Genomic DNA, 13,529 nt, shown 5'->3' with positions numbered 1-13,529 from the left:
AATGGTATTGAGAGAAACAGGAAACTTCAAGTATATCTAACCTAATATTTTATTTTTCAATCTAGTGGTATAAAGAATGTTCATTATGTTACATTAATCTCTATATATATCTGCTTAAAATATTTCATACAAAGAAGAGAATCTGGATGAACTGTGTGGAGAATGATATGCAACATATTTTAATATAACATTTGCCTTGTAACTCTTTTCCTTTTCTTCTCTATTCTGCTTTTTAAATGCTATAACACTTCAGATTTATTACTTACTTTCTTGATCTGTTGGATCATTTCCTTCATACTCAGCCCCCCAGATAAACTGTAAAATGTTCTGCTTAAAGAACCTCTGGGCCAGGTCCAATACATTTTCTCCATTATCATTGAAGGCTTTCAAACCTTGGGAGGCACTGCTCATTCTACTGAGTAGGAATTTAAAACAGTGAAGGTGGCCTTCCATGGCTGCTAAGTGAACTAGAGGTGAGAGGGAAAATAACAATTTAATTTTAGATTGACAATAAAATAACTTGAAAAAGAAATAACACATTAATTCTAGTTCTCCTAGGGAGATGACTCTCCTACTCTAAATAACGGGGCTTCTCAGGTGGTACAGTGACAAAGAATCCACCTACCACCTTCCCTGGGTCGGGAAGATCCCCCAGAGAGGGGAATGGCAACCCACCCACTACAGTATTCTTGCCTCGAAAATTTCATGGACAGAGGAGCCTGGTGGGCTACAGTCCATGGGGTTGCAAAGAGTCAGACACCTGAGCATGCACACACACACACACACTCTATAGAACAGAGATGTACTCTGGATGCAAGAATAACAGACCATTTTTTCAGCATACATATCCTTAGCTAGCCTCCAAGTCAGGCCACAGCAGTAGGCTAAATAGTTGAATAGTTACACTTACTGTGAACTAGAAAAGCTAAGTGAGGGTCACCAAAGCGCAGATCTCAAAAAATTTTCATGGAAAGTAAAATCCAAATTGTGCAGCTTATATGAAAAAAAAAAACCCAAAAAAAAACGCTTTCTATTTATTATCAGTCATGTCCGACTCTTTGCAACCCCATGGACTGCAGCACACCAGGCCTCCCTGTCCATCACCACCAACTCCCAGAGTTTACTCAAACTCATGTCCATTTGAGTCAGTGATGCCATCCAACCATCTCATCCTCTGTCGTCCCCTTCTCCCACCACCAGGGAAGCCCTCTATGTAATATAGGTGATAGGTGAGTTATCTCAATATTTTGGAAAAAAGTGGAAGAAATAAACCAAAATAGTCATTATGCAAATAGGGGTGATGTTATTTTTATCACTATGCATTTTGTCACTTTTCTATAAACATTATTTTTACTATAAACAAGAAAACTGGATCAAATCTACAGTCTATTCACACAAATTTATCTCACCCATTCCTTCTCTTAAATTCTTGAAAATAATAGGAAAAGATATTTCTTAAAGCCGTAATGACAAGAAAAACAGACAAGAATACCTTGAACAGACAAGAAATATGAAGGGGGCAGGGGGTGCTTCCCTGGTGGTCCAGTGGTTAAGAACCTGCCTTGCAATGCAGGGGATACAAGTTTTGATTCCTGGTCTGGAAAGATCCCACTTGCCTCCAGGCAACCAAGCCCACCCACCCTACATCCCAAGCTCTACAACAGTAAGAAGCCCATGCACTGCAATGAAGACTCAGCATAACTAAAATAAACTAACACTAAATAAATTTTAAAAAAATTTTTTAATGTTAAGGAATCCCTGAAAGAAAATAAAATGAATTAGACTGAGGGAGAGCCATAACCCAAAATCTGCAGAAAACAGGAGTAGTTCTGGAGTACTACAAGCTTAGAGGCAATAATTACAAAGAACAGGAAAGCCTTTACACCTCTTGAGAAGTGACCATTGGGAAACAGTCCAATTCATGTATAAATCTTGGCTCTGGAGAAATAGGGCAGTGCCCAAGTTACCAGCAAAACTCAGGAGAATCCGAGTCCGAAAGACACTTCGTTGGCACGTGCCACTGTACACTTTCTCAGCTGAACCTCCCATTGAAAAACTCCCCATGAAAGTTCAGATTCTTCTAACTACTTCCTCATTGTATACACTGAAATGTATTATAGGAAATTCTAACTTTACAGGTCAAAAACTGAACTCCTTACCCTTTTTTACATACATACACAACTCTCCCCATCTCAGTTACTAGAAATGCTCTCCCTTCTGAGAAGGTCAGGCCAAAACCCTGAGTCCTATTTCTGTCAGTCCCCACATCTAATCAATCAGCAAATCTTATTGGCTCTATCTTTAAAAGATACACAAAGCCCAATCACTTCTCACTATCTTTGCCGCCTCTACTCTGGCTAAGAAATTGTAGACTAAATTATAGCATCAAGCTCCTAAGTGCTCATGCCCACACCCTCATTACAATCTAGTACTATGAACATAATAAGCAAAAATGATGCTCTTAAACAGATCACCTTTATGTACAAAATCCTCCAATGGCTCCTGTTACCTCTTGACCTCATCATCTATTACTAACCTCCTTACTTCTGTTTGAACCACACTGACTTGGCGTTACTACTCACTATTACACAAATACACCCAGGCACGATGCTGCCTCAAGAGCTTTACACTTGCTGAAGTTCTTCCTAAAATGTTTCTCCTCCAGGATATCAAGACCTGTTCTCTCAACTTCAAGTCTTCACTCAACTGTCAACTCTTCATGAAGGTTTCTCTCACCACCCTATTTCAACTTCATCCCCTGTAACATTCTACTTCCCTTTGCAATTTAACCTAAACACATATCCTTATTTAATATACGTTTTGTTCATTAAGTTCAGTTCAGTTGCTCAGTCGTACCCGACTCTTTGTGACCCCATGAACCACAGCACGCCAGGCCTCCGTGTTCATCACCAACTCCTGGTGTCCACCCAAGCCCATGTCCATTGAGTCGGTGATGCCATCTAACCATCTTATCCTCTGTCATCCCCTTCTCCTCCTGCCCTCAATCTTTCCCAGCATCAGGGTCTTTTCAAAAGAGTCAGCTCTTTGCATCAGGTGGCCAAAGTATTGGAGTTTCAGCTTCAGCATCAGTCCTTCCAATGAACACCCAGGACTGATCTCCTTTAGGATGCACTGGTTGGATCTCCTTGCAGTCCAAGGGACTCTCAAGAGTCTTCTCCAACACCACAGTTCAAAAGTATCAACTCTTCTGCACTCAGCTCTTTATAGTCCAACTCTCACAGCCATACATGACCATTGGGAAAACCATAGCCTTGACCAGACGGGCCTTTGTTGACAAAGTAATGTCTCTGCTTTCTAATATGCTGTCTACGTTGGTCATAACTTTCCTTCCAAGGAGTAAGCGCCTTTTAATTTCATGGCTACAATCACCATCTGCAGTGATTCTGGAGCCCAGAAAAATAAAATCAGCTACTGTTTCCACTGTTTCCCCATCTATTTGCCATGAAATGATGGGACCAGATGCCATGATCTTAGTTTTCTGAATGTTGAGCTTTAAGCCAACTTTTTCACTCTCCTCTTTCACTTTCATCAGGAGGCTCTTTAGTTCTTCACTTTCTGCCATAAGGGTGGTGTCATCTGCATATCTGAGGTTATTGATATTTCTCCCGGCAATCTTGATTCCAGCTTATGCTTCATCTAGCCCAGTACTCTGCATATAAAGTTAAATAAGCAGAGTGACAATATACAGCCTTGACGTACTCCTTTCCCGATTTGGAAACAGTCTGTTGTTCCACGTCCAGTTCTAACTGTTGCTTCCTGACCTGCATACAGGTTTCTCAAGAGGCAGGTCAGGTGGTCTGGTACTCCCATCTCTTTCAGAATTTTCCAGTTTGTTGTGATCCACACAGTCAAAGGCTTTGGCATAGTCAATAAAGCAGAAAAGATGTTTTTCTGGAACTCTCTTGCTTTTTCCATGATCAAGCGGATGTTGGCAATTTGATCTCTGATTCCTCTGCCTTTTCTAAAACCAGCTTGAACATCTGAAGTTCACGGTTCACGTATTGCTGAAGCCTGGCTTGGAGAATTTTATACATCACTTTACTAGCATGTGAGATGAATGCAATCGTGCGGTAGTTTGAGCATTCTTTGGCATTGCCTTTCTTCATTCATTTTTATTACTATTATTATTATTAGGGTCTGTCTCCCCCCTCACCACCACACAAAGGCAAAGACTTTCGTCTGTTTTATTTGCAGTGATATCCCCAGCACCTAGGGAATGACACACAGATACTTTAAAAATAAATTTTGAATTAATAATTTTTCAGAGAGAGATCTGAATATAAGCAGTATAATCCTGAGGCCACATTCTTAACCTCTACATTATACTATTAAAAATATACTATAAATGGTTATAAAATAACTATACATTTTTTAGAATGTATAGTTTTAAAGAAATAAAAGTTGAATGTTTTTTCAACGAGCAGGCAACAATAGACTAACAAAGTGATCAGGCAAATTCAATAAAGTACTAAATAAAAATGAAACCGCCCCTTACCCTGCATTACAGAAAAGTCGGTTATAGGCGGGCTGGAGATTTAAATGTAAAAATGAAATAATAAAATAATAAAATTCCTAGAAGATAATATAAGAGTGTCCTCGGGAATTCCCTGATGATCCAATCGTTAGGACTCCACGTTTTCACTGCAGAGTCCAGACTTAATCCCTGGTCAGGGAACTAAGATACCTCAAGCCACACGGTGTGGCCAAGGGGGGGAAATTTATACACACACACACATAAAAGAGTGTCTTCAAGATCACATAGTAGGAAAAGACGTTTTAGTAAGAGTCATAAAACACTAACCATAAAGGAAGAGGTTAAAGTTAAGTCGCTCAGTCGTGTCCGACTCTTTGCGACCCCGTGGACTGTAGCCCACCAGGCTCCTCCGTCCATGGGATTCTCCAGGCAAGAATACTGGAGTGGGTTGCCATTTCCTTCTCCAGGGGATCTTCCTGACCCAGGGATCGAACCCAGGTCTCCCGCATTGCAGGCAGACGCTTTAACCTCTGAGCCACCAGGGAAGCCCAAGGAAGAGCTTATTAAACATTAAAATTAAAACTTCTATTCATCAAAAGATATCTTAAAAGAATGAAAAGGCAAGACATAGACAAGATAGTTAAATAGAAAAGATAGTTGCAACACCTGTGACTAAGAGCTTGTATCTTGCATATATAAAGACCCCTACAATTCAATTAGAAAAAAGATGGACAGTTTAATTAAAAAAAAAAAAAAACAGAAGTTTCACACTGGTATTTCACAGAAGAAAACAACTAAACAGCCATTAAACATATGAAAAGATGTTCTACACCCCTAGTTATCAAAGAAAATACAAATTAAAACCACAACGAGATATTACTATATACTCAAAACAATGACTAAAACTAAAAAAAAACTGACCGTATCAAGTGTTAATGAGAAGGCAGAGTAACTGAAAGCCTTATACACTGCTCATGGGTGTATAAATTCATAACAAACGCTCTGGAAAATCAAAAGAAACCACACACAAAAGGACATCAGTGCATTATTTTATTCCATGGAATTCAGAAAGAAAAATACTGACTTTTATGTTGAAAGTCAAGGTAGTGATTAACTTTGGAAATTGGTAGTAACTAGAAAGAGGATATGAAGAAGACTATCCTGTTTCTTGAAACACTTCACAGAAAAGTGTTCACTTATGAAAATTTTCTGAGCTGTGCATTTGAATTGAGTGTTTCTCTATATGCATGTTATACTTCAAAAAAAAAAAGTAAAAGACTGAGAGTAAAATAGCTAGTTTCAGATACACAAAAATTGAGAGTTCAAGCCAACAGACCTTTCTTTACTAAATGAACAGTAAAGGATGTCCTTCAGAAGGAAGCAATGTGATTTCAGACACTAAGTAGTGTCACAGGATGGAAGATGAGGGCAGGGAGGTAGGTCAGAGCCAAATTATGAAGGCCCAGCCTGCCAAACTAAGGAATCAGAGATTTGCAGGGATCTAGGGAGTTTTTTTAAACAGGAGAATGATTTGATTATAGTCATCATTTTGTCTGGACTTCCCCTTCACTTGTTTGCCAACTAAGATTCCTTTAAGATATAGGTCAACTATCATTTTCAGTAACCCATCTCACTGTGGTCTAACTCTCTTCTGAACTTACAGCACCTCTCAGAAGAAGACAGGGTGTTACAGGTCTCAACTGGCTACCTGAGTGCAGGCGAAACAACTGCAATGAGCGAATTAGTTCAAACACACTAGCGTCCAATATTTGTACTATTTCTTTTTTTTTTTAAGTAGTCTGTGGGGCAGAGACATCTGTGGAGCAGTGTCCACTATTTGTACTATTTTTTTTTAAGTAATCTGTGGGGTGGAAACATAATTTAAAAAACACTAACACTAGACAGTACATGAGAAAAGCAACTAGTGGGAAGAGTAAATGGAAGCTTTTTATTTTTCCACTTTTTCTTTTGCTGCTAACATGTTGTTCAAGGAAAAAAAAAATCATATGATGGGTACATAACATAGAAATAAGATTAAAAACGTTCATGTCAAGGGACTTCCCTGGTGGTCCAGTGGCTAAGAGTCTGTACACTCCCATTGCAGGAGGCAAGAGTTTGATCCCAGATTGGGGACAATCCCCATGCCTCAACAAAGACCAAGCACAGCCAAATAAATAAATACACTTTTTTTTTAATGTTCACGTCAAATATATTTTACTACTTCAGTTTTGTTAGGAACTATCAGAATGATGACAGTTTAAATTTCTTAAACATGATTCAAACATTTGAAAAGTTTTTATTAATAAAAAGTCAAAATGTTTGCTTTTGCAAATACCTGGAAGGTTTCCGTTGTAGTCCACGTCTTCTACACTACATCCCCATTTCACGAGAAGTTGCAAACAGCCAAGCCGCCCATGAAAAGCTGCATAATGCACAGGTTTCCACTCTCTCTTATCAGTCACGCTGGGATCCTACAGATAACATTCACAAGGACTCAGTTTCTTTCCATCTTGCAGCAGAAACACTAAGTCTAGCAGTTTAATTCTACAAATGAGAACCAGAAGATGTTCTTAAAACTGTAAGGCAAACACTAAATGTAACATATATTTACTGCAACCACTGATTTGAACATACAACCTAAAATACTAATGAAATTTTTAAATCTTTTTAAAAAAGAATATAACTTGCCACATAGAAACTGCTTCTAAAAAGGTACTTAACTAGTCATTTTACAGGTCACAAGTTCCTGACCAACAAAATGAAAGATAGATTCAAATGATCAAATTGTATCTTGGGAACGTAATCCAAGAGTTAATGAAAAATATTTAATTCTTATAAGAAGTTTTTTTTATAACCACTGGGTAATTTTAAAAATAAATATTACGATAAATGAAATTTTTGGAGATATAAACTGCTTTGTAAATTAGTTCATGAAATAAGAGTTACAAAAGAAACACACAGGTAAACACATACCAATTCAGAAAGGTTGCAATTGCTGGTTAAGATGTGTTTGGAAGCCTCAGTATCTTCCTGGTATAACCTTTGAACTCATATGAAGTACATACAGGCTCTGAAATATTTTGTACCACTGGGCCGGTTTTTTTGTTGCTAAAGATTTAATTAAATTATTGCTCCCATGTTTAAAGATGGGAAAGTTAAAGAGAGAGATCAAATTACGTCCTCAGAGTCTTATGAAGGATATAAAAAGTCAGGAAGAGATAACCAGACTCCCAAATGTTAGTCCATCTACATGATTATACATTTTCACATATTAACAGGAACACCTCACCACTCCACTTCGGAGCATTATTTGTAAAGTGAAAGAATGTCCATGTGTTGCAGCAAGGTGTAAAGGAGTGCACCCACGATCATCTTGAGCGGCCAGGTTGGCTCCATTGATTATAAGAGCCTGAAGGCAGAGAAATAATAAGGAATGTATGTGAACACAGACGCTAAATCATGCAGATACAGATTATTTAAAGGCAAGCAATTTATTAATCTATAGCTAAGCTATTATGTAAGTTTTTTTCATGTGTGCTACACGCAAAGTCTAAGAATTTCTTAGCCAGTCCTAAGAAAAAGCTTGAAATCCTTTTTAACATTACCTAGGAGACACTCATAACTGGTTTCACATTTTGAGTATGTACATATAATTCATAAAACAAACTTTTCATGAGCACAGATTAAAAAACACTAACTTAAATAATTTAATGCTAAGCTAATAAAACTGAAATTTAAACTTCCTCTATTTCAAAAGCAGAATCATTTATTAACTGTGTTTTTAATATAATAAAAGGACTTCATTATTAAAGTAACCAATTCTAAGCTCCAAATGAAACTTCCAACTGCATCTGAGGAGATTCTATATGAATTTACACTTGGCCCAGTTTCTACATATGGGTTATAGAATATACACAACCTGTCCCTCTATATAATATACAGAGTACTTAGTTTAAAAAATTATTAGCTAATATTTTTCAGTTTTATCTCCCTCAGACCTTTTTCTTTTCTAACCAGCCTATATTTACCAGTATCTCAGCTAAAGTTTACTTAGTCATAATTCCTACCAAGAGTTTTAGGAAGAATAGCTTCCATGATTTTGGCTGACTCTCATTAACAAACCAGTCAATAATCATCACAAACCACATTCCAAGGGCTTACTACATCACTACAAAGAATATAAAGATGCATTAACTTAGGGAATTAGAATATATGTAGAGACAAAGATAATCAACTAGACAAAGCAGTCCTTGGTAAGTAACAAATGCACAGCACAGTACCCAAAAGCATCACAAAAGCTCTAAGAATGAAGAGATCACTTTGAGGAAGATAAGGACAATCAAGGCAGAAAGAACGGCTTAAACCAGTGCTTAGGGGAAGGCAAGCATCAAGTAAAACTTCATTTGACCCTGATACCCGCTTAAGTTACTGCTGTATTTGTACCTTCCTTTCACCGCCTACTTTCCAAATTAATACCTCACTGCCTGAATGTAAAGTCCACCTACAAACTGGGTGCCACCTCTATCATTCCAGAAATATAGCCAACCTCCCAATATAGAGTTCTCAAATTCAACGGCATTTCCTTAAGTGTTGTTCCTCTTAGTTTTATTCTGTAACTGATACACTACCTGACTTCTTCAGCTTCTTCCTTCACTTGCAGTCAATGCATCCTGGCTCTCTCTCTCTCTTTCTCCTCTGAATTCTTTACTCATTTCACTACTTGCTTCGATCCCTACTAGTAACATGCTTCAAAACTCAATTCTCAATACTCCAGACACTCTTCTCTAAGCTTTATTTCTCCTGAAATCTTGCTCTCCAGTGCCCTTTTCAACTGCCTGGACCATCTGTACCTGAATGACCAACAGGCACCTTAAACTCAACATGGGCCAAACTGAACTCAACATCCTTCCTCCCAAATCTCCCCTGCCTTTCAGATGTCCCTATCTATAGTGCCGTAATTATCTGGCATTCTGACTCAGAACCTTACAGTCTCACTACACTTTGGCAGTGCTTGCTTTGTAAGATGTTTTAAATAATTTTCTTTGTTTCTCATTGCAACCAACTAATCTTATCCTCTATGGTTAATGATTATACCAAAAGTCTCTGATTTTCTTGCTTCCAAACTCTATTCATTCTAGATAATCCTGGATGCATCATGCTAAAATAACTTCCTAAAATACTGTTTTCAATACCACATTCTCCTGTTAATGTCCATGTGTGTGTGTATAGATGTGTGCATATATATATATATGCACATCTAAAAGTCTCTTTCCCATACAAATGAATCTTTATTACTAAGACATTTTACAAATCTGGCTTATCTAAACTTAGTTCACAACAGTTCACCTAACAAACCATCTACACTCAGTCAAACTCATACAACAGTATATTCCTTGAACACACCACACTTTTCCAATTCAAAGATTTCACACAGAATTATAGCATAGATGTTAATAGGACAAAGTCTGAATTCAAACTTCAGCTCTGTCACTAACATAGGCAGCATACTTAACTCGGAATGTTTCCTAATCTACATGAAAGGAAACTCAAAACACCATTGTATTAAATGAAGTGATGCATGGGAGACTGTGACTGACAAAAAGTGTTTGATAAATTTAATCATTATTTTTATTTTCTCCTGACACATTCCCTACCTACAATGCTTCCTCACAACTTATCTTCTTAAAATCAACCCATTCTTTTAGGATTAGCTGAAGTTTCATTTGGAAGTTTCATTCCCTCCATTTATGATTCCTCTATCTCAAGTTCTACAGTTCTTTTCATCTATACTTTCATGAGAATCTTACTCATAGACTATGATGTGTACTGTTTTGTAACTCACTGAGTAAAGGTCCTGTCATTGTAAATAGAATCTCAGGCTTCTTACAGGTAGGAACTGTTTGCTTATACGATTTTGTCTTCCTCCAAGTTTCAATCCATTTCACTACATTTATTCAATCTACTTACTCTAACAAACTAGATCCTGACACATATTAATGTGTAACTCTAGCCGAGGAAATACATTAAATGAGGAATTTTAGGCATGGTAATCTGGACATGACTGTAACAGCCCTTAAAACAACCCAAACAGAGAGCCAACTACTTCAGAGATAAAATAATTTCGGATCTTACACAATCTGTTTGAGTGATTTGTTTTGTTGTTGTTTAATTGCTCAGTCCTGTCAGACTCTGAGACCCCATGAACTACAGCCCGCCAGGCTCCTCTGTCCATGGAATTTCCCAGGTAAGAACACTGGAATCGGCTGCTATTTCTTTCTCCAGAGGATTGTCTTAACCCAGGGATCGAACCTACATGTCCTGTATTAGCTGGTGGATTCTTTACCACTGAGTCACTAGGGAAGTTATTTCTAAAGCAGTTAAATGCATTGACTTTTTAAAAAAGTAACCAAGAGTTTCCCTGGTGGCTCAGTGGTAAAGAATCTGCCTGCCAATGCAGGACACATGGGTTCAATCCCTGATCCAGGAAGATCCCACGTGTCATGGAGCAACTAAGCCCATGAACCACAACTACTAAGCCTGTGCTCTAGAGCCCAGGAGCCCCAACTGCCGAAGCCTGGGCACCCTAGAGCCTGTGCTCCCCAACAAGAGAGGCCACGTCAATGAGAAGTCTACACATCGCAACCAGAGAGTAGCCCCCACTCCCCACGAGAGAAAAGCACATATAGCAAAGAAGACCCAGGACAGCCATAAATAAATTAATAAAATTATAAGAAAAACATAAAAAGTAACCAAGTTATTATTACCTGCATGCAAGCATCCTGGCCCCTGATAGCAGATATGTGAGCTGCTGTCCAGCCTCGCACAGTTACTTGTGAGATATCAGCTCCATGCCAGAGAAGCCAATGAAGACACTACATTAAGAAAACAACCATGTTAACCATGTTAGCAGGTATTTGACATTTTTATATCTTTCAAGTTAGTCTATCATCATAAAATACTACAGCCTGAGAAGCATCACTAGTGAATGAGGGCGCAGGTATAAGAAAAACAAAAGCACAATCACAATGATGTGATAGCCCACATTTGGCCTTATTGTTGGGTAAACAGTACGGAGTGGTAAGAGATGAGGAAAACTGGAGACCATCTTCCTTATCCATAAGGTGAAATTCTACTTTATCCCAGCCAGTTTTTGCACTGAATGAAATGCTGGTCCAAATCTTATGTTTGACCAATACTTTACAAGCCCAACAAAACATATCTGTGGTTAAATTCATTCAACAGCTGTCAATTTACAACCTCTACCACAGATTTTGAAATGGATCCAGAAAATTCTGTATCAGAGCAAACACTGTTATTATGAGAAGGCAGTGACACCACCCAAAAGAATTAGAAATGCAAGAAGGCAAACTGATTGTCTGAGAAGGGTTTACAAACAGCTGAAAAAAGAAGAGAAAGTGACAGGCAAGGGAGAAAGGGAAAGATATACCCAACTGCATGCAGAGTTGCAGAGAATAGTAAGGAGATAAGAAGGCCTTCTTAGATGAATAATGCAAAGAAACAGAGGAAAACCAAAGAACAGGGAAGATTAGAGATCTCTTCAAGAAAATTGGAGCTATCAAGGAAACACTTCATGCAAGGATAGGCACGATAAATGACAGAAATGATAATTAAGAAGAGGTGTCAAGAATACACAGAACTACAAAAAACGCCTTAAACCCAGAAAACCACAATAGTGTAGTCACTCACCTAGAGCCAGATATCCTGGAATGTGAAGTCAAGTGGGTCTTAGGAAGCAATATTACAAACAAAGCTAGTGGAGGTGATGGAATTTCAGTTGAGCTATTTCAAATTTTAAAAGATGATGCTGTTGAAGTGCTGCACTCAATATATCAGCATATTTGGAAAACTCAGCAGTGACCATAGGATTGGAAAAGGTTAGTTGTCATTCCAATTCCAAAAAAGAGAAATGCCAAAGAATGTTCAAACAATTGTACAAAAATTGAGCTCCCTTCACGTGCTAGTAGCTTAAAATCCTTCATGACAGGCTTCAGCAGAAGGGAACCAAAAATTCCAGATGTACAAGCTGGTTTTAGAAAAGGCAGAGGAAACAGAGATCAAACTGCCAACATCCGTTGGATCATCAAAAAAGCAAGAAAGTTCCAGAAAAACATCTACTTCTGCTTTATTAACTACGCCAAATCCTTTGACTGTGTGGATCACGACAAACTGGAAAATTCTTAAAGAGATGGGAATACCAGACCACCTGACCTGCCTCCTGAGAAATCTGTATGCAGGTCAGGAAGCAACAGTCAGAAATGGACACGGAACAACAGACTGGTTCCAAATCGGGAAAGGAGTATGTCAAGGCTGTATATTGTCACTCTGCTTATTTAACTTATATGGAGAGTACATCATGAGAAATGCTGGGCTGGAGGAAGCACAAGCTGGAATCAAGACTGCCAGGAAAAATATCAATAACCTCAGATATGCAGATGACACCACCCTTATGGCAGAAAGTGAAGAAGAACTAAAGAGCCTCCTGATGAAAGTGAAAGAGGAGAGTGAAAAAGTTGGCTTAAAGCTCAACATTCAGAAAACTAGATCATGGCATCTGGTCCCATCACTTCATGGGAAATAGATGGGGAAACAGTGGAAACAGTGGCTGATTTTATTTTTCTGGGCTCCAAAATCACTGCAGATGGTGACTGCAGCCACGAAATTAAAAGACACTTGCTTTTTGGAAGAAAAGTTATGACCAACCTAGACAGCATATTAAAAAGAAGAGACATTACTCTGCCAACAAAGGCCCGTCTAGTCAAAGCTATGGTTTTTCCAGTAGTCATGTATGGATGTGCGAGTTGGACTATAAAGAAAGCTGAGTGCCGAAGAACTGATGCTTTCAAACTGTGGTGTTGGAGAAGACTCCTCAGAGTCTCTTGGACTGCAAGATCCAACCAGTCCATCCTAAAGAAAATCAGTCCTGAATATTCATTGGAAGGACAGATTCTGAAGCTGAAACTCCAATACTTTGGCCACCTGATGGAAGAACTGACTCATTTGAAAAGACCCTGAT

General features: G+C 38.4%; 1 protein-coding gene across 6 annotated transcripts in view; it reads right to left on the bottom strand.

Annotated features, from left to right (window-relative positions):
• ANKRD42 (ankyrin repeat domain 42) overlaps positions 1–13,529 on the bottom strand; it is a 63,052-nt gene that overhangs the window by 36,407 nt on the left and 13,116 nt on the right. For 5 of the 6 annotated variants that reach the window (XM_043875924.1, XM_043875932.1, XM_043875940.1 and 2 more), the window contains exons 3-5: positions 11,260–11,367; positions 7,785–7,904; positions 6,831–6,966 (exon numbers count right to left, since the gene is read on the bottom strand). In XM_043875924.1, the coding sequence (XP_043731859.1) occupies positions 6,831–6,966; positions 7,785–7,904; positions 11,260–11,367 (364 nt within the window). Of the gene's footprint in view, positions 1–266; positions 468–6,830; positions 6,967–7,784; positions 7,905–11,259; positions 11,368–13,529 lie in introns of all 6 variants that reach the window. The other variant, XM_043875914.1, reaches the window with a different exon arrangement.

Source organism: Cervus elaphus, chromosome 2 (genome assembly GCF_910594005.1).
Source record: "Cervus elaphus chromosome 2, mCerEla1.1, whole genome shotgun sequence".
Lineage (NCBI taxonomy): Eukaryota > Metazoa > Chordata > Mammalia > Artiodactyla > Cervidae > Cervus > Cervus elaphus.
The sequence above is the reverse complement of the archived record's forward strand: the minus strand, read 5'-3'. Positions and strand labels throughout refer to the sequence as shown.